We start from the raw sequence: 20,738 nt of genomic DNA on the forward strand, positions 1-20,738 counted from the left end.
GTCGGTCAGGGAGGCCGGCCACCCAGGCGCCGTAGGTGCTCGCCCGCACAGAGGACGCCCGGGGCCGCACGACCCGCTGCCCCGCTGCCAGGCTTGGCCGGCGCCACGCGAGGCTTCCCGGGTCCCGCCCGCCGGGAGCTGCCCTCTTCCAATATGGCGCCGCGGGAGGCGGGTCCCGCTCGTCGGCTCCCGGGGTTCCGGCGCCGCGCGTTTTGGTTCCGGAGTAACAGCGCCTTCGCTGCCGCCTTCCTCCTCTCGCCGCCGCGGCCGCCGCTCTAGCCGCCGCCGGCGGGACGCGCCGTGCCCAGGGCTGAGCGTGCGCACGCCGCTCCCTTCGTTTCCGGGTGGGGCAGACTTGTCCCTGACTCTCTCACGGAGGGTCCCCTCCGCTTCCTCAAGGACTGGCGGCCCTGGGTCTCCTCCTTCCTAATCACCGGAGGCTGAGTCCCGTCCAGTCGGGGGCCCTCTTTTTGCCGCTGTATTTCCCCCTAACCGCGTCCTTGCTCTGCCGTCTCCTCACACACGGACAGCAGAGAGCTTGGTTACACCGTTTGTCTTCCTTTCCAACTCCAGCACCTTCTGACCTCCGCTAGTTCCTGCTGGCCCCTGTCCCCTTCCCGGTGCACCCTCACCGGGAGACACCCCCAGACCGCGTGCACCCTGAGTCTGGCTCGGTACCTGCGGGCCCCTGCCTGGTCACCCCTCCTCTTTTTAAAACACCCTCCGGTCCCCTGTTTTCACCTTCTGTTCTCTGCCCCTCACTCCTTTTGTCACCTCTTGAAGTCCCTGCCTAACCAGAGGCCAGCGGATACCCCCTACTCCAAGATGTGAGCCCTTTAACCTGTAATGCTCTGGCTGACCCTTGGCCCCTTCCATGCCATGGAGAACCAGGTGCTGGTGATTCGCATCAAGATTCCAAATAGTGGGGCAGTGGACTGGACAGTGCACTCCGGGCCGCAGTTACTCTTCAGGGATGTGCTGGTGAGTGGTAATCTCAAATCTCAGTGTCCGAATCTCCGAATGGGAGGGCTCAGGGCCTTGGGTAATTTTCAGCAGCTTGACTACTAGTGGCCCAAATTAGTGGCAGTGGCAGTGTTTTTTCTTTGTTTTGGCCGGGGCTGTGTGTGAACCCGCCACCTCCTGCATATGGGGCCGGCGCCCCACTCCTTTGAGCCACAGGTGCCGCCAGCAGTGGCAGTTTTTTTGCTTCAGACCACAGCTCTGATTAATTGCATCAACTTTAACTTGGCAAAAGTGCAGGGTTCTGGGGAAATAGTTGAATCAGACTGAACCCCTGCCCTCAGGGAGCTCACAGCCTGGACTGGGACATACACACAGAAGCAACTAGCTGAGGTGCAAAAAACTGTCTAGAAGACATTTTTCCTAAGTTCAGGGAATGTCCCTGGCCAGATTCCAGCCATGTCTGTCTACTAAGTTCTCTGAACTTGGTGGCCAGTCAGGCAAAAGAAGCAAGGGCAACTTTAATTTACCATGTTTGAGCAAATTTAAGCATCATTGAGTGTAAGATGTCTTACCACTCAGAAAGAAAAAAACTGCTTGTTAAACTATGATATACCATCACCATCCGTTGTACAAAATCAGCCAAATTTCGTAGATATTAAAATAGAGGGAAAATGTGCATCTTAGAATCGGTTATACTTCAGGATACTCAGAATATATTTGAAATAAAATCACGGACTGTTAGAGGCATAAATAAAATTATGGCATGTAGAGGGACTGTTCAGCCCATGTATCTTTTTTGCAAATAGTTACTGAGGAGCAGGGTGGTGAGGTGACTTTTCCAAAGCTGTGTAGCTACTGAATGGGACAGTCACTACCAGAACGTAAATTTCCTTACTTTTACTGAGTAATTCCCCTCCTCCTGCCATGCTGCAACTAAGCCCATCTCTCTAGTATTCATTTGAGGTAGACAGGGTAGGGTACATTGTATCCATTTTATACACTGAAAGACAGAGGCCTGGAAGGCAGAAACTGACATGATATACAAAGGAGCACCCTGCAAGTAGCAGATTTGAGATGGAACTTACCTGTAAGATAAAGAGGGGGGTGAGTGAAAGGTTCATGGGAGAAGGAAAGTTTGTGATGTAATTTTTGATTATCTTGGGTGACTCAATTCAAAACAGTTGATTTCTATAATTTCATTTTGAGTTCTGGCCATTACTGACGACCCCCCCCCCCCCGGGCGGTGCATATGTTCAAGTGCCTACCTAGGTCAGGGATGTGGAGGCTGTAGTGAGCCAGCAGCCTCCAATCTCATGCACCAAACAGCTCCTTCTCTTTGCATTCAGAGCTCTGCACAAGCTCACATGCACATAGATTTCCTCTCATGATGAGGTTCAATCTTGGTGTGATCCTCGGGGCACATCTTGATTGGTTCTTGCCTGCCTGGCACCAGCTTCCTCTCTCACCACACCCCCGTGCATGTCCTGTGCTCCAAGTATGTAGAATTACTTTGATTTTTCCAGGTGCTGAGGCTGTTGCCATTCTGCCCATTTCTTCAGCTGGCCAATTCCCACCTGTGTATGTTAGTATGTGCCCCATCTCTGTGTTCCCACAGTTTGCTGTGGTTACCCCAGCAAGGCACCCTGGCTTGGTCATAATTTGCTGTCTCCTCCACTAGGTGATAAACTTCTGGAGGAGATGGATATCTGGTTTCCCTCTTTCTGTTGCTTCATAGGACCCTGAAACACTTGTTTAAAGAGCAAGGTTAAAAGAAGATGTGTGCAGTTTTGGTTCTGTAGACAGAGCACTAGGTTTTTGTTTTTTTGTTTTTTTTTTTACAACAGAAAGTACCCAAATCTTGTAAGTGGAAAAATTTCATATAACTTCAATTTAACATCAGATTCAAATGTGTGACAGTATATCTTGAAGAAAAAGTTCCAGAGATAGAAAATAGATTACATTAGTTCTCCAGATGATCCAAATTACTAAAATTCATCAAAATGCACATCTTTCTTGCATGTGTTTGAGAAGGAATTTGGGAACTGTTCAATTGAATAGTGACGAAGTAAAGTGACCTTTCCTACGAGAAATGTGAAAAATAAGAGATGGAAAAAAAAGACAGAATACAAGATGGTGAGGATTAGTGACAGTTTATCCAAGCAGCACTGGCAATTAGGAAGACAAGTGCTTGTGAGATTTTCAAATATACATAAAGTGAGTGGGATGCAATAAAGGCCTCCACTGGGGCCTGCAGAGAAGACCAGCTTCTAGAAGAGGGCCTGCCTTAAAGGCACCTGTGACTGTAAGGGAGAGCAGATTCAGAAACATCTCCTTCAATGAGAGCACTAGGTTTTGAGTCAAGAAATTTGAGTCTGATTGTAAGCTGTCCCAGTAACTAGGCAAGTCGCTCCAGCCTCAGTTTTCTATTGTATAATAGGAATATTCACACCTGCCCCCCAAACTTGTGAAGGTTGAGTGAGATTGTGTCTATGATGAGAAAGATGAGCTTTCTCGCTTAGTCATTTGAAACAACAGAAAGTATTATTTTAAGTAGATTAGTATTTTGAGACCACAAACCCTGCAGCCAAGACTATCTGGGTTTAAATCACAAGTCCTACCACTTAGGGAAGTGTCCTCTGTGTCTCAGTTTCTTCATTTGTTAAAAAAAGGGAAGGAGGAGATAAAAATAGTGCCTACCTCATACAGTTTGAGGATTGCTTGAGCCAATACATGTGAAGCATTTCATGCTGTGTAAGTGTTATTATTGGTATTATTACAACATAAGGGACAGGACCTTGGTCTTTTGCTTCTTGAGCATCTCTTAGTTGTATCTGGCCCGAGGCTTCTTGGCCTAAAAGTAAACAGTGCAGAAATGGCCCCACCACTAGAGTTCAGTGTGCCATGTGTTTGCATATTTTGCTCTGGTGGAGCATGTTTTGTCCGGAAGGCCTGATGAAGGGCTTGTGGGAATGGGTGCTGTGCTGTGTCCTTTGTAGCAAGTTCTGCGAATTTGAGCCCAGATGGCGGTGGACTCCTTTCATCTTTTCTCCAGGTTCACTTCATCTCTTCGTTAGAAAAAGACAAGAAGCAACAGATATATCAGTATCTCTGGGTTGGAACCTTAAACTTTAAAGTCATGTAAAACCTGGAAGCATCCCCTTCATCTAATTCTGACTTATTTCAGGTGAGGAGGCATGAACCCCAAAAGGCAAAAATGCCTGGCTAAAGCCACACAGCTAATCTGTGGCAAACCTGACACTGAAGCCAGAAGCAGGTGTAATCACAGAGTCAAGTGTAACTGAGTGGTTTGAACTTGAAGTCAGTATTGAGGGCTCCAGTTACTGCTACATCAAATAGCTGGGAGACTTTGGGTAAGTCACCCAGAGAGGCTGGGCCTTGTCTTTTGTTTCAATCCTCTGGGACTGGCTGCAGTGTGAAGGGGGCCTACCAGGTCCTCAAGGGTAGAGACATTTGGATTATCTTTTTTATTGGTTTTGCAGCTTTCTGTGTTTCTCTTTTTCCCTGGAGAACCAGTCCCTAGTTCTGGGAAAACTGCAAGAGGTTAGAAGAATGTTCAACCCTCTTTTCTCTGCTCTTTGTATTCTGTAGTCTCAGTCCCAGCTCAGATTTCCCCTTGTCTATGGAATTTCTGTCTAAAGTGAGCCTTTGATTTTTCCTTCCTCTTGAGTTAGCAAATACTATTTGCTATTTATGTTATTTTGTTCGGCTCTTATACTATAACAGCTTTAGATTATTAATGTTTTAGGTTTGTCTAAAATCAAGGACTAAGTCCTTTTTGTTTTCCTTTAGCCTATTGAAAGGAAGGAGAAGAAAAGAATCAAGAAACAATCATCATTAAGATATATAAACTTAAAAAAAAAGATATGTAAACTTAGTTTTTCTTTTGAAACCTTCAGATTAGGTAAAATGGTTATGTTCTTGAAGATAGGAGATGATCACTTGGATATGAGTTACTTAAAATATTACATAAAATCATTAAATGTACCCTACTTAAAAAAATCACTAGCAGAGGCTGGACATGGTGGTTCACACCTGTACTCTTAGCACTCTGGGAGGTTGAGGTGAGGGATTGCTTGAGCTCAGGAGTTCGAGACCAGCCTGAGCAAGAGTGAGACCCCATTTCTACTAAAAGTAGGAAAATTAACCTGGTGTTGTGGTGGACACCTGTAGGCCCAGATAGTCGGGAGGCTGAGGGAGGAGTATTGCTTGAGCTTAGGAGTTTGAGGTTGCTGTGAGCTAGGTTGAGGCCGTGGCACTCTAGCCCTTGAGAAAGAGTGAGCCGGTCTCAAAAAAAAAATACTAGTAGATATTGACTAATTTTGGCACTTCTTACCTTTTGTCATTATGGTAGCCCCACTTTGTTATCTTTAAAGAAATAATATGGTTATGTTCACATGGTTCTCTCAAGCAAGCTTGCTTTTTTCTTTCTCCTTTTCCCCGTATCTTATGTATAGGAAGGATCCTAAATTAATTTGCTAATACTCTAGAGTTTACATTTCAAGATTGATTGTCACAGTACTCAGAGTTCCCTGGAATTAACTAGTGATAACCTAGACTTAAAGGGTAGGGGATAGGGGGTAGTCCCCACCTTTTTTTCTGATTTAATTTTTTAAAAATTATATTTCTGAATATAATTCTGAATAATATTTCTGAATATAATATATATAATATATAATATTTCTGAATATAATTCTGAATAATACTAATGAAATAATTTGTTTATTTGATTGTTGTTTTGAGACAGGATCTTGTTGCACCTAGGCTGAAGTGCAGTAGTGACATCATAGCTCACTGGAGCCTCATAGTCCTAGCCCCAACTGATCCTCCTGCCTCAGCCTCCCCACGTGCTGGGATTACAGGTTGAGAACTGCTATGCCCAGCCAGTGATTTGTTTTATTTATTTAGTAGGTACTAATATGGCATTTTGCAGTAGACAGTCTTCTGTACACTTTACAGATATTAACTCATTTAGTCCTAAAAAGTAGGTACAGTTACAATCTCATTTTACATGTAAGGAAACTGAGGCATAGAGACATTGGTTCACTCAGCTGAGAGAGGCAGAGCCAGCCTCTGGCCCTGACAGTTGGGCTCCAGATTCCATGCTTTCAGGCTTTACACTGGACTGCCTGGGGACTTTATTCCATATTCACTCTATAACTTTCTATCAATAAGTACTTTCTACCTAGGAGTGTGTGGAAAGAATTTTTTTAATACTTCCTCAAAAAGTTGATGTTTCATTTACTAAGACTAGAGTCTGAGAAAAAAGTAATCTCTTTGGCTCTAATGAGCAAGGGCTGCCTGAGATGGTTCTCTTTGATCAATTTTATATGCACAGATTTATTTTTGAAAAAAAAGAAAGCACTGTAGAGGCAAGACTATTATGCAAATTGCCACTGCAGCAAAAGCTTCTGAAGAATTGCCTTTAGAAGGAAGTTGCAGCCGCCACTCTGCTAAGTGCTCTGCTTAGAAGGGCTGTGGGCTCCCTGCTGAGAAATATTGCAAGTGACTTTGTCAGCCGGCTGCCTCGTGCCAGTTCTTGCTCAGCCTGGGAGGGATGTTGTGGCAGAGCTCCCAGAGAGAAATGAGGTTTACAGGCCATTCGGGTTGGACTGGACATAGTGGAGGGTCACTTTCCCCAGAACTGAGGTGTACTGTGCCTCTTCAGTTAAGCTTGTCGCTAGACTCATTTTCAAATGTTTTCAACTTTATATAGGGTATCCCAAAAGTCGCCTCTGGAGTTGCCATATGTAGGGAAAATGGGAAATTGTAGCTAAAGGTACCTTTATTTACAAAATATGCATTATAAAATTTCACAGAATATTTACGTATTGGCCACTTCTTTGTGTAATTTTGTAATGCATATTTTGTAAATAAAGGTACCTTTACCTTTTACATTTTCCGTATTTATGACAATTTGGGGGGCACTTCTGGAACACCCTATAGATCCATTCAAACATTGATATCACATACACGCTAAAGGGCTTATTTGGTAGGCTCGATTAACTTTATTTTGGTATTGTTAAGTATGTTTTGTATTGCTTAAGAATGAAGGTTGATAAAAGTTGTTTGAATTAAAAGTAGCATTATGGGTTTGTGTCGGCATCAGGAAAATTTGTATGTTGAACTCCTACTATTAGGAATGTAAGGCTCGGTATTGGTTGACATATATCAGAACATTTGTTGAATGTCTACAGTGTCTAAGCTTATGTTTATTACACTAATTTTTACATTACCTCTGTATTACCCATATTGGAGGATAAGTCAAATGAGGCTTAGAGAGGTGAAGAGATATTTTTCCAAGTCATACATCTCATAATAAATGCAGAGCTGAGATTCAAACCTAGGTCATTCTGACTCTCAAACCCCTTGCAGTGTATTCCCCAGGCTGTCATAGAAGAAACCAGCTTTTTGTAAATACACAACGTGTATTTCTGTATGCACTGCTGAATTGAGAGTAAAAGATTGTGTCTTATAGGTACAGAGTAGAAAAGGTTTCCAAAAGATTTTCTCTCTGGAATAGAGATTTAAACTTTGGGTTTACATTGCTGGGCTAAGTGTGATTATGAGCTAATGTTTTTGTAGTTTATGCCAACATTTCAAAAGTCTCCCCCAGGTTCTCATATTTCCTCTAGGAATTGCCACATGTTAGCAATAAAGAAGATGGCTAATTGTGTTTCTTTATTCTTTCTTTGTTTAGGATGTGATAGGCCAGGTTCTGCCCGAAGCAACAACTACAGCATTTGAATGTAAGTCTGGCTTGTAGACTTTCTTGACTGTTTCTTTCTGCAGTAATTTTTTAAAAGGGTTTATGAGTTGCATTACTTTAGAAACTGACAAAAACAGATTATTTATGATTATCATATGGTACATTTAAATATTTATAAATTAATACAAGTTTAATGATGATACTGAACCAAGTAATATTTTCTTATTTAATCATATCTTGGGTGAGCATATTTCTACAATATAGCTTTAATTACCAACGTGACCTTTACTTGCTCTTGTTCTTCACTGTAATAATATTATGAGACAAAATGAAACGTGTAAACTACCTGTAGGCCAATGATTATTGATAAAGAGATTTTAACCTATTGCTGCTTTAAACATAGCAACGAAATAGCGCTTTTACATGAGAATTGCGTGGAATAATTCTGTTTTAGTTGGGCTTGGCGGGATTGCTAGGTGATGATACAAATACTTCAGGTCTTTAGTCCTTCCTTTCTCCCCACTGTTGGCTCGAGGACAGGGCTGGGATGGCTTGGGGACTGGAAAACTGGTTTTGACCTGAACTGTGTCATTGTTGGGGAGGTCATGGTCTGAGTACTATTAAAATTAGAGGTTAGGCCAGGTGATTGGGCTTCCATCTGTAATCCCAGCACTGAGGCAGGAAGATTGCTTGAGCCCAGGAGTTTGAGGCTGCTGTGAGCTATGATCTCCCCACTGCACTCCAGCCTGGCCAACACAGCAAGACCTTGTCTCTAAAAAAAAAAAAAAAAAAGATGAGATTTTAATAAGTAGCGTAGCAGCTAAAATGCGAAGAAGGATAAAGTAATGGTTGTTAGAGCTATGGTTCTCATCCTTTTTTTTTTTTTTTTTGCAGTTTTTGGCCGGGACTGGGTTTGAACCCGCCACCTCTGGCATATGGGGCCGTCACTTTACTCCTTGAGCCACAGGCACCACCCTCTCATCCTTTTTTGAAGATGAGGGCCACTTTTCAATATAGAAAAGTTTTAGTGTTTCCATATGATATATACTTTTTTGTTCCTGTTTTTTAAGAAGATGGTTACTGAGAGAATACAATGGGTACATCCTCTTTGGAGGACAATTTGGCAGTACTTACCAACATGTAAAATTTGGTAAACCTTTGAGTTAGCAGATCCACTTTTAGGAAGCTATTCCTAAAATAGGAAATAACTGCCTGTGTGTTGAATACCTTTGAAGCAGTGTTCATTGTGGAATTATTTATTTTTTTGAGACAATGTCTCATTATGTTGACCTTGGTAGAGTGCTGGTATCATAGCTCTCAGCAACCTCAAACTCTTGGGCTTAAGCAATTCTCTTGCCTCTGCCTTCCAAGTAGCTGGGACTACAGGCACCTGCCACAACGCCTGGCTATTTTTTTGTTGCAATTGTCATTGTTGTTTAGCAAGCCTGGGCTGGGTTTGGACCCTCCTGCCTTGGTGTATGTGGCTAACCACTGAACTACGGTGCCAAGCCTGTGGGATTATTTTTAATGGTAGAAAGAAGTAAAGTAAATACCTATAATGGATTAATAAATCATAACATCCATAATTTGAAGCAGTGAACAGCTAAAAAGAATGTTAGGATTTTGTGCATCAACATGGAAAGATATCCATGATATATTATTGAATAAACAAATAATAGAATACCCCATTTTGTAAGAAATCTTCTCAACATTTTGTATACAAGGTGGCCATAAAGTTGTTTATTTTAATTGCACACGAACTTTATGGCCACACTGTATATTGAAAGACAGACTCAGAAGAGAGCCCACTATAGTGATTTCCCCTGAGAAGTGGCCTTGGGACCTGGGAGGTGGGGCCATGATAGACAAATGAGCACACTTTTACTTATATGTTACTTATTTACTTACATATATTACATATATACATACTCTCTATTATCCCTGTCATATAGTTTTAAAACTACTGTAAGTAGGACTTTCAATGTAAATATTATTTTATTAATCATACTGGACTTTATAAAAACGTACATATATCTGAAATACATGTGTTAGTGTTGAAATCGCTATTGAGACTCCTTTTGGTAACCCCTTGGGAGTGCCAGGACTTTCATGGACAGTCTAATAGTTAAAATTTGGAGTATTTAACTGTTGACAGGGAATATGCTAAGAGCATTTCATGGGTTATCTCATTTATTTTAACCAATGCAAGACCCTCAAGAATTACTTTGAAGGACTACTGTTAGCTCTGTTTGGTTGAGGAAAGGACATCTTTATACTCTCACAGTAAGTGATAAAGTGGGGTTTCTGGAATAGGTTCTAGAGCAGTGTCTTTCAACCTATTTATCTCACGGCACACTTGAACCTGTAGTTAAACTTCCACGGCATACTTAAATTATGTTGATCCAAAAAAAAGAGTTAAAAAAAGAATGTAGTTACTCTGCTTTGAACTTCCTTTGAAAATAATTTAATAATATTTAAAAATTTTCTTGGCATACCTAAGATCCTCTCAGGGTGTACCAGTTGAAAGTCACTGTTCTGGGGCAGTGCCTGTGGCTCAAGGGAGCAGGGCACGGGCCCCATATATCAGAGGTGGTGGGTTCAAACCTGGCCCCGGCCAAAAACTGCAAAAAAAAAAAAAAGTCTCTGTTCTGGAGCATACATTTTCAACCACTATACCGAACTTATTCTGAGAGCTGTCATAATTACTGAAATCATATATTCTGGTTGTTCTTAAGCATGGCAGAAAGAGAATTACTTGATGCTTTCTGGGTCCTCAGAGTAGCTTGATACACTCATGCCTGCCTCACTAGCATTCAGTTAGGGTTTATAATAATGATACTGATTACTTTAACTATCATTTATTGATGGCTTGCTCTGTGGCAGGCAATGTTCTAGATGACTTACCTGGGCTGTTACTCTGTGGGAAAAATTATACCTGTGAGGAAGGAAACTGAAGGTCAGAAACATGAAATGATTGCTGAAGGTGATTGCTGGGCAGTTGTAGAGCCCAGATTCAAGTGCATGTCTTTTTGATTGTAAAACTTGCATTCTAACCAAGTGTGTCAAAAGCTTGTGAAGACTAAATATAAAAAAACCTTAAACCTTTAGGTTTAAGTTCTGCAACATCATGCTCTTCATTTCCCCCCATCAAGGGCAGCATCTCTCTCTCCCCATCTGCATCTGGACCAGTTTTAGATGAAAAACAATTAAAACAAAAACACAGAAAACATACAAAATAATGACAGTCCTTAGATTTTTATCCTTGGATTATCATGTACTTTCCATTATAGATTTGGCTGGATTTTTTTATGTTTATTCTAGGGTGATATTATTGTCTAAACCAAAAATCTAAACCAGTGAAATCTATGTGTGTAAGAAACAGTTGAGACAATAAAGCTTGTAAGCAAATTTACTGGATTTTTTGGGATAGTTCAGTAGTTTGTGGGCATGATGGAACAACCCTTAAATACAACGTTAATCAAAGAAATGTTTATGGTAATGTATTTAATACTGAAAAGTTTACTTAACATCTCTCTCCTTTTTTTTTTTTTTTGCAGTTTTTGGCTGGGGCTGGGTTTAAAGCCACCACCTCCGGCATAGGGGCTGGCACCCTACTCCTTCTAGCCACAGGCACCACCCAGCATCTCTTTTTATACTAAAGACATGGTATTATATTTAGTGATATAATTAAGCTGCAAGAGAAAGGGCAGCTGTCCCATTTGCATGTAGAGAAAGAAGTGAGTGTGTGGAAAAGAGGGGAAGGGTCAGGTAATGGTAACAGATCCTCCAGTTCTGAGAAATGCCATTTCTTCAGTGAAACTGCTGATGATATCAGGTGGGGTTAGTCTCTCTGCACCTTTACTGGAGCAAGGAACCCCCTCAGCCTGCCTTCTACTAGATTGTATCTGTGCCGAACTCACCTTTGAGGCTGATGGTCCTGACCCTCTTTTTCTTCTTATCCCTCTTAGGTCTTTTCTCCCTTACAGCTGAAGCATAGATGAAAGCATTACTAATACGATTTTTTAATTCCTAGTTGTTGTTTTTTTTTTTTTAATTTAGAAGGTTCAGACCTTTTTTAAAAAAATTCAAGTAGCATAGAAATAAAGCAAAAAGTAAAAGTCCCAATTTCCCCCAAATCTGCAGGTTTCATTGTTAACAGTTTCTTCTATATCTTTACAGAAACTTTTTCTGTATATACTATACTGATCTAGCTTTTCCGTCCCCATTTAATATTACGTCCTGAATGTCTTTTCAACACCAGTGTGCACAGATCAACTTCGTTCTTTTGGATAACTACATTATACTGAATTTTATGGCTGTGGCTTAGTTTATTTAACCTGCTTATGAACGTTTAAGTTGTTAGCAGTTTTTCAAAATTAGAAAAAAAAGGCTGAAGTCAACAGAGTTGTCTTATGTCTTTTCACATTGTGTAAATAAAGTTTTTTGAATTAAATTCCTAGGATTTGGAAATAATGAAACAGAGAGTCACTAGGAGTGGTGGCTCACACCTGTAATTCTAGCACTTTGGGAGACCAAGGCAAGAGGATTAATTGAAACTAGGAGCTTGAGACTTGTCTGGGCAACCTAGGGAGACCCCATTGCTAAAAAAAAAAAAAAATTAAAAAGTTATCCATATGTGGTGGTGTGCACCTGAAGTCCCAGCTACTCTGGAGGTGTAGGCAAGAGGATTGCTTCAGCCCAGGTGTTCAAGGATACAGTGGGTTATGCCACTGCACTCCAGCTGGGTGACAGAGTGAGATTCTCTCTCCAAAAAAAAGAGTACTCACTTTATTACCTATTATGTAGTACTATGTTTGCTCTCTAAGAGGCAGATCCAATTTACGCTCCCACCAACAATGTATGAGAAGGCTCATTTCCTTCCACCCCTCCCAACTCTGTGTATTAGTAAATTTTTTTAGTCAATGTCAGTTTGATAGGTGAAAAAAATTATTACATTATTGTTTTACTTTATGTTTCTTTAATTATAAATGACCTTGAACATCTTTTCATTTGTGTTTGGTCATTGGTATTTAATTTCTATTATTTGTCACCTTTGCTCACATTTTTATCTGGTTATTTGCCTTTTTCTAACCGATATAAGGATTTTCCAGTATTAAGAAAATTGGTCCTTTGTCTTATAGGTTACAAATATTTTTGTTCAGTTTATTGCTCTTTTCAACTTACTTATCTTTTATTCTCTTTTTTTTTCTATAGAGAAGTTTAAAGTTTTTACATGATCTCATTTATCATATTTTTTTTTGTAACTTCTGGGTTTATGTCAATCTTAGGTCTTCTGTACGCCAGGATATTGAAAAAATATTCTTTTTTTTTGAGACGGAGCCTCAAGCTATCCCCCTAGGTAGAGTGCCATGGCATCACGCTCACAGCAACCTCCAACTCCTGGGCTCAAGTGAGTCTCCTGCCTCCGCCTCCCAAGTAGCTGGGACTACAGGCGCCTGCCATGACGCCCGGCCACTTTTTGGTTGCAGCCATCATTGTTGTTTGGCGGGCCTGGGCTGGGGATTCGAACCCACCACCTTAGGTGTATGTGGCTGGCGCCTTAGCCGCTTGAGCCACAGGCGCCGAGCCGAAAAAATATTCACTCATAATCTTTTTCCTTTCTATTGTAATGGAGTTAAAGACACACAACACATATTAGTTTTGTACATAAGTTTGTATGTGTCATGATGTGGGTTTTTGTAAAAAATAAAAAGCATGCATTTTTATTACAAATGGCAGAAGAACAATTTTTTTTTAAATTCATGTACCATCTTCAGTTCGTTTTGGTGAAAGGAGTCAGGCGAGGGATCCAACTTTATTTTCAAAGCAGATAGAAAGTTGACTCCATACCAGTTACTGAATAATTTATCTTTTCCCAGATATGAGAACATTTCTGTGAGAAGCTAAAATCCATAACCATAAAAAACCTTGTGTATTTGCATTTCTGGGTCCTACATATGCTGTAGGAGCTTGACATTCGTATAAGCCCAGAGACCCCTGCTGATTTTCACACTTTCATTGGCAGATTAATGAGTAAATCAACACACGAGGTGATAAAAATCAGCCATGCCCACTAATGCCTTTCCTGTGCATATCCATTAACTTGTGTTCTTCTGCCTGGATTTTTCTCTAAAGTAACTGCTGTAAAATGACCGTTGGATTGGTGCTTTTGGACGGTGCACCAACTTGAGAGATGCATTTTACCTCTATAGACAAGTGCTGTCTTACGCCTGTAAATACCATGTGGTTTTACTTTTTTATGATACTCATGTATTCTTGGTCTATAGATCTTATAAGTAACTTTACACTTGTTAAATCATGCACCTGAGTTTGGTCCAGAGGCTATGATTATAGGATAAATATTTATTTTATGTGTACCTTTCTTCAACCCGGACTTTTATACTCATTTTTCATTGAATGGAATCCTTTCTGGTTGTTTTATGAAACTCTGGACGATGATTTTGTATTTTGAGTGGAAATCTTTAAACCAACACATCATATCTAATTTTAAATTTGGCATAGTATGACCATTTAAAGCAAAACTATGATTAAGTTGTAAGTTCTCAGTATAGAAAACAACTATAGCTGATTACTAAAGTGCTACCAGGAGATATCCTTATGTCCAGTTAGCAAAGGCAATCTCACTACTCTCAACTTCTCTTACTTGGGTGGGAGCCTCTTTTTGCTTTAGAAGAGAGTCTAAATCATAAGGTACTTGGCAAAAAAATGAAGTTTCATTTTCTGTCTGTCTTTTTTTTGGGGGGGGGGAACAAACTTTCACTCTGTCACCTGTAGAGTGCCATGGCCTCAGCCCAGCTCACAGCAACCTCAGACTCTTGGACTTAGGCAATCCCTTTGCCTCAGTCTCTGGAATAACTGGGGACTATAGGTGGTCCCCACAATGCCTAGCTACTTTTTCTATTTTTATTTTTATTTATTTATATTTGAGACAAGGGTCTCATTCTGTGCCCTCAATAGAATGCCATGGCGTCATAGCTCACAGCAACCTCAGACTCCTGGTGTCAAGTGATTCTCTTGCCTCAATTTCCTGAGTAGCTGGGACTACAGGTGCCTGCCACAATGCCCGGCTATTTTTAAGGTTAGGGTCTTATTCTGGCTCAGTCTGGTCTTGAACCTGTGAGCTCAGGTGATCCGCTAGCCTCAGCCTCTCAGAGTGCTAGGATTACTAGTGTGAGCCACCATGCCCGGCCTAGTTTTTCTGCTTTTAGTAGAGATGAGGTCTTGCTTTGTTTGGGCTGGTCTCCAACTCCTGAGCTCAAGTGATCCACCTGCCTCTGCCTCCCAGAGTGCTAGGATTATAGGCGTGAGCAGCCTCACCCAGCCTGAAGTTTCATTTTCTTAAACTGTTTATATGTAAAAGATAAGTGGTTGCTTATAAGCTAAACTAAGTAAGTTAATGAAAAATTGTAATTCACGATAAACCTACTTTGATTCTAAAACTTGTTTAGCGGGTAAGAGTTAATTGTGCATCCTGGAGTTTGAGATAATTTGAAGAGGGCTTTAATTTATTGGAATTTTGGCTTGAACTATTATTGAGCAAAAAATCCAAGTCCTTTTTAGTCTTATTAAAGTAGTTGTTTCTTATTAGTAGTCTTGTTAATTTGTGTGAGAATTAAGATGTTTAAGTCCTTTACCCAGAGATCAGACTAGTTGTTCCTTGAGGTGAGTAGACAGTGCCGGACATTTCTGAAAATCACTAGAAATCTTACCATAGTACTTGGCATATATAGACACTCAGTATATATTTCTAGAATGCACAAATAGTTGAAGGAATGGAGCAATAAGGAAAAGCTTTTTATGTCTCATTCATCATCAAATCCTGTTGTCTTTATCTTCAAAATTTATCTGATGTGTGATAAATTCTTAAAACCTCCCCTTGGTTTAGGGCACTGTCATCTCTCAACTGGAGTAAGACTGTGGCTTCCTAACTGGTTTCCCTGTCTCTATGTCCTCTTCTCCACATAGCAGCCAGAGTAATTCTTTAAGAAGTTAAGTGAGATTGCCATACTTCAAACCTTTCCATCTCATGTGAGAGTAAAAGACCAAGTCCCTAAAATGCCACAGAGGACCCTGTACTTTCTTATCTGCGTCCAGCCCTGTCCCCCATTACCCATTTTCTTTTTTTCTTTTTTTTTGAGACAGAGCCTCAAGCTGTCCCCCTGGGTAGAGTGCCGTGGCATTACAGCTTACAGCAACCTCCAACTCCTGGGCTCAAGCGAGTCTCTTGCCTCCGCCTCCCAAGTAGCTGGGACCACAGGCGCCCGCCACAAGGCCTGGCTATTTTTTGGTTGCAGCCGTCATTGTTGTTTGGCGGATCCGGGCTGGGGATTCGAACCCGCCACCTTAGGTGTACGTGGCTGGCGCCTTAGCCGGTTGAGCTATAGGCGCCGAGCCATTACCCATTTTCTGAACCCACTTATTTCTATGCCCTCCTCTCATTCTGTCTAGCCATCACAATATGCCAGGTGCTTCTCTGACCCAGGGCCTTTGCATAAGGTGTTCCTTCTTTCTGGAATGCTCTTTTGCCAGATGTTTACGCCACCTAATCCCTTACCTCCTTCATTCTCTCTCCACTAGAGTTTAAACTCCATGAGGACAGACTTTTGTTTGTTTGTGTTTTCTTTTTTCACTTTTACTATCCCAGTGCCCATAAAAATGTCTGCTATGTAGTGGGCACTTTCATTTGCTAAAAGGAGAAAGGGAGCAAAAAAGTGAGGACAGAATCAAGAAGAGGGAGGCAGGGAGCTAAATTAACACTAATAGATTTGAAGATTTGGCCAGAGAAACTGTAGCCTCTAGTTCTGCCCCACACGTGAAAAGGGCCTTAAACTTGACATCTTTTCTGGTAGTTTCCTGTTGATGTCTTTCTAACCTCTACAATTATGTTTTCATTTCTTTTCTCTTGCCTGGGAAAAATGCCTTTACTGTAGTTCTAATTGACTCCCACCTGGCACAGAAGGAGTGTGACAAATGACATAGAATATATTGCTTTAACTTTTCTGTTGCTTTTTGTAGAAGCTAGACTGTTTCTCAGAAGCCCTCTTGAGCCCCTGTCACCACAGTGGGTGCTTTTTGCTGAGAGCTCCCCTGAATCTGCTGCTTACTTGGAAGGCCATTCAGACGGCCCCTCACCTGAGGCTGCCTCTCCTCCTCTGTTGGGCCTTTATGTTCCTCTTCTTGGTTTTTCTTTTGAATTGCATGTTGCTTCAAATAAAATCGCTAACAACATATGGCCTGTTATGATTCTCTTTTCCCAAACTCTGCCATTTTGTATATTTGTGACACACTGCAGATTTTGTGAAGATTGCTTCATAATATTTGTTTACCATCTGCTGCACTCTATTTGGTATCTTGCTAGGATTTCTTCCTCCATTTTAAGTGACATTAACAAAATCCAGCCAGTACATAGACTTTCTGGTTCTACTTTTGCTTCCCTAATGTGCTGGAAAATCATATTACTATGCTCCAGGCAACTAGAGAAGCCTGGAATTCTCATTGTGAACCAGTGTATCAGATCTGTTTCCCCCACCCTCCCTTTTCTTGGTCATATCCAGTAATGCTTTTTTGGTCAGATGGCAAAGAACCTCCATGTATAAGACAGAAAAAGTTCAAATTGTTTTTTTACTTCTTTCTGTACTACTCGGTAGCACTACTTTTTAGTGTTCTCAACCACCATATTTATACCTTTGAAACTCTCTGTGCCATCTTCGTAAGTTTTTATGATTTGTAGTTCCAGCTACTGTAATTTTTATAACTAATCCAGCTTGATAGGCAAACAGCCAGAGTCTGTGCTAGGTGGGCTATCTCCAACTTTTTGTTTGGAGACAGCGGTTTAGGTCATTGTCATACTATATTGCTTAGTATGTATTTCTGTTTTCTTACCTTTCCGTAACTTCTCATGCCAGACAATTCACTGCCTTTAGAGAGAAGTGCATTTTCACTTTTAACGTGAATGGCTGGTTGCCCTTGGGCACACCATTGAAGGGTCAGATACAGCTTTGCCTTTCGCACAGGACCATCAGTCCTTCTGAGTGTGGTTACTCATTCTCCTCTTGGATAAGAATGAGTCTCCATTAAAACAACTAAGCAAAGATATTAAAGAATGAGGCAGACAGTCCCCCAGAGAATAGTTTGTAAAGAAAACCAATGCATACATAAAACAAAGTTTTCTGTTAATCCATAGAACTATTAATCACTGTGCCATATAAGCCTGATTTTGTCCCCAGGCTTTGTTAGAATGCCCCTTTCAACTTAACCTAAAAATCTTTCTCTTGGAGTCAGATCCCCTGTGGGGTTGCTCTGACACATCACCACTAGGTTGGCATCAAAAGCTATTCCAGCCTCTTGGCCTCAGTTTTCTGCCCTCTTAAAGCAAGCCTCTGAAGTTTTTCATAGCTGGTTTTTATGGAACTGCCCTGTAAGAAGTCATTCTGGTAGCTGATTTCCATCACAGTTTTTCCCCCTCTGAAATAATCCCTCAAGATATTTCATATACTTTAAGTAGCCTTAAGAGGCTCAAACCCTGGTTTTGAGAACTTAAAAAACTCTTTCTTCTCTCTCTCTCTCTCTTTTTTTTTTTTGTTTTTTGTACTTGATTTAAAGAGATTGTGATCTTTCTGGAATCTGCCCTTTCTTTGGAAATTATAAGGTTTTTCTCCCACTTTAATAAACCCTAAGTTCCTTTGCATCCCATGTGAGCAGTACCTTACTGAAGTCCTGTGTGTTTTGAAATTTGAATGCAAGCAGTACCTTTCTGGCCATCATCTCTATAGCCAGCTCAGATGCAGGAGTGAGATTTACAAAAAAACTACTCATTTAGAATTTTTTTTGGCTAGGTTCCGGTCCTCATTAAGAACAACTCATTTTAGTCTACGTTTAAACAGAATTTGACCTTGTTTTAAAGCAAAAGTGTAAAGTGCTTTTAATGTGTGGTAATAGGTAACATTATATTCTTTTATGCCCTATTTTTCTTATCTCCTGTATTTTTAAGAAAATTTTATAGACTTAGCCTTGAAAATGTTAGTTTCTAGAATATATATAGAAACTCTTCTCTTCCCACAGCTAGAATGGCATTCCCCCACCTCCATTTGGTCATAGAGAATCTATACCTAAAGTGAAAGAAAAAAAGAAAAAGTGCTATATTCCTATATAATTCTTTATGTGTGAAACGTCTGGCACAACCGTGCCTTCTTAGTTACTGCAAGTGGCCAATATGTGTCCTTTACACAGAAAGCAGGCATAATACCAGTAGTGCCTCTCAACAGCTTCTAGTGTGACTTGATTTTGATTCACATCAAATTGGGGAACACTGTGGGAGTGAACCAGGATCTAGAAATAAATATACTTTGGAAAGAAAACGTGGTTTTCTGTTGGCTGTTGGCTTGGTCGCTGAGTGGGACTGGCCCATGTGTTATTTCAGTCATGCTGTCACGTTGCTGATGGCCACTGAGGAGAAAAAGGAAGTAATGTTTTGCCTGGAAATAGGCTAATTGTGAGAGAGCACAAACTCCCTCCTAGGATCCATTTAGCTTGGTCACCAAACAGTGGGGTGCCATCAAGGGAAGATCTGCTGTATGTGGTGGGGAAAGCCCTGCGCTAGACTGAACTCTCTCTGTACTTTAAGTGTGTTCCCAGAGTGGGTTTCCCAGACATATTCTCTCCATGACGAGAGGTTTGTCTAGTTCTTCAGGCTTGGGATCAGAGTGTTCATTGTGTCTGATCAAATCAGCAATTGTATATTGAAGAGAAAACAAAAAAATAATAATTACAGTTGTTAACAAGTGTACCAGATCTAAGGTGGCGCCTGTGGCTCAGAGGAGTAGGGAGCTGGCCCCATATACTGGAGGTAGCAGGTTCAAACCCAGCCCCAGCCAAACAAACAAACAAACAAGTGTACCAGATCTGAGGCTTCCTGCCAAGAGCTGCCCCTTCTAAGTTGTCACCTTGGGAGGCTATGTATATTATTCAAAATATTTTTGGCATTTTCCTTTCCACTGTGCATTCAGAATCCAACACACAGGCTGTTCTTACTGTTGACAAATCTTTATCTTTAGAAGGGTGAAGTTGCTAGCTAAATATTCAGGAAAAGACAGAAGTCATTCTGAGTCCTATCTGGCAAATGGTGTGGGTGGGTGATCAGGCTGACATTCTATTGCATTAAAAATGAGATCTGATATTTTCTTTTTTTTTTCTTTCTTTCTTTTTGAGACAGAGTCTCACTATGTCTCCCCCAGTAGAGTGCCATGGTGTCATAGCTCATAGCAACCTCCAACTCGTGGGCTCAAGGGATTATCTTGCCTCAAGCCTCCCAAGTAGCCAGGACTACAAGCACCCGCCACAATGCCCAGCTATTTTTTTGTTGCAGTTGTCATTGTTTAGCTTGCCTGCACTGGGCTTGAACCCACCAGCCTCCGTGCATATGGCTGGCTCCGTAACCACTGTGGGCGCTAAGCTGAATCTGGTATTTTCATGTGGTCTATCTCAGGTTCTTAAAACAATTTGGAGAGATATTTTGAAATACTGCTTTGAATAAGAGAAGTATTGAAATAAGTACATTGTTGCTAGATGTGACTTCTTTGATGGTGCTTATTTAAACATACACATTTGGGTTATATATTTTATAAAGTTTTATCATTGTCTAGTCTTAAAGCTATTAGATTATTTCAAAATAGCGTGAATCATCGTTTAAAGCTTGTTGTGATCAGACATTACCCCAAACAAATGGAGCTGTTGGGAAAGAGAAAGAGCCGCTGAATAGAAGGTGATCACGGGGAGACCTGTGTTAGAGCTGCTTTGCAAGTTAACCTTGCACTAAGCCTCAGGTTCTTCTGTGAAAATGGAATAATGATAATGATGATGGTGTCCGCATTGCAGGATTGTTGTGAGGTTTTTAAGGAGGAATTGTGTACAAAGCAAAGCTTATGGTATCTTGTGTATAAAAATGTTCAGTGATTGTTAGTTATTTTTATCGTGCCACTGTGACATGTTAGATTGCCTGGGAGAGGGAAAGAATGGGGAGAGAGGGGTG

At 41.0% G+C, this 20,738-nt stretch overlaps 1 protein-coding gene across 4 annotated transcripts in view; it reads left to right on the forward strand.

The window, feature by feature from the left end:
- Window positions 1-322: 322 nt before the first annotated feature.
- MAP2K5 (mitogen-activated protein kinase kinase 5) overlaps window positions 323-20,738 on the forward strand; it is a 281,458-nt gene continuing 261,042 nt past the window's right edge. For all 4 annotated transcript variants that reach the window (XM_003784455.3, XM_023509981.1, XM_023509980.1 and 1 more), the window contains exons 1-2: window positions 323-981; window positions 7,682-7,730. In XM_003784455.3, coding sequence (XP_003784503.1) covers window positions 847-981; window positions 7,682-7,730 — 184 coding nt within the window. In that variant the 5' untranslated portion in view covers window positions 323-846. The remainder of the gene's footprint in view (window positions 982-7,681; window positions 7,731-20,738) is intronic.

The sequence above is a fragment of the Otolemur garnettii genome, unplaced genomic scaffold (genome assembly GCF_000181295.1).
Source record: "Otolemur garnettii isolate 467f Iridium unplaced genomic scaffold, OtoGar3 scaffold00011, whole genome shotgun sequence".
In the NCBI taxonomy this organism is placed as follows: domain Eukaryota; kingdom Metazoa; phylum Chordata; class Mammalia; order Primates; family Galagidae; genus Otolemur; species Otolemur garnettii.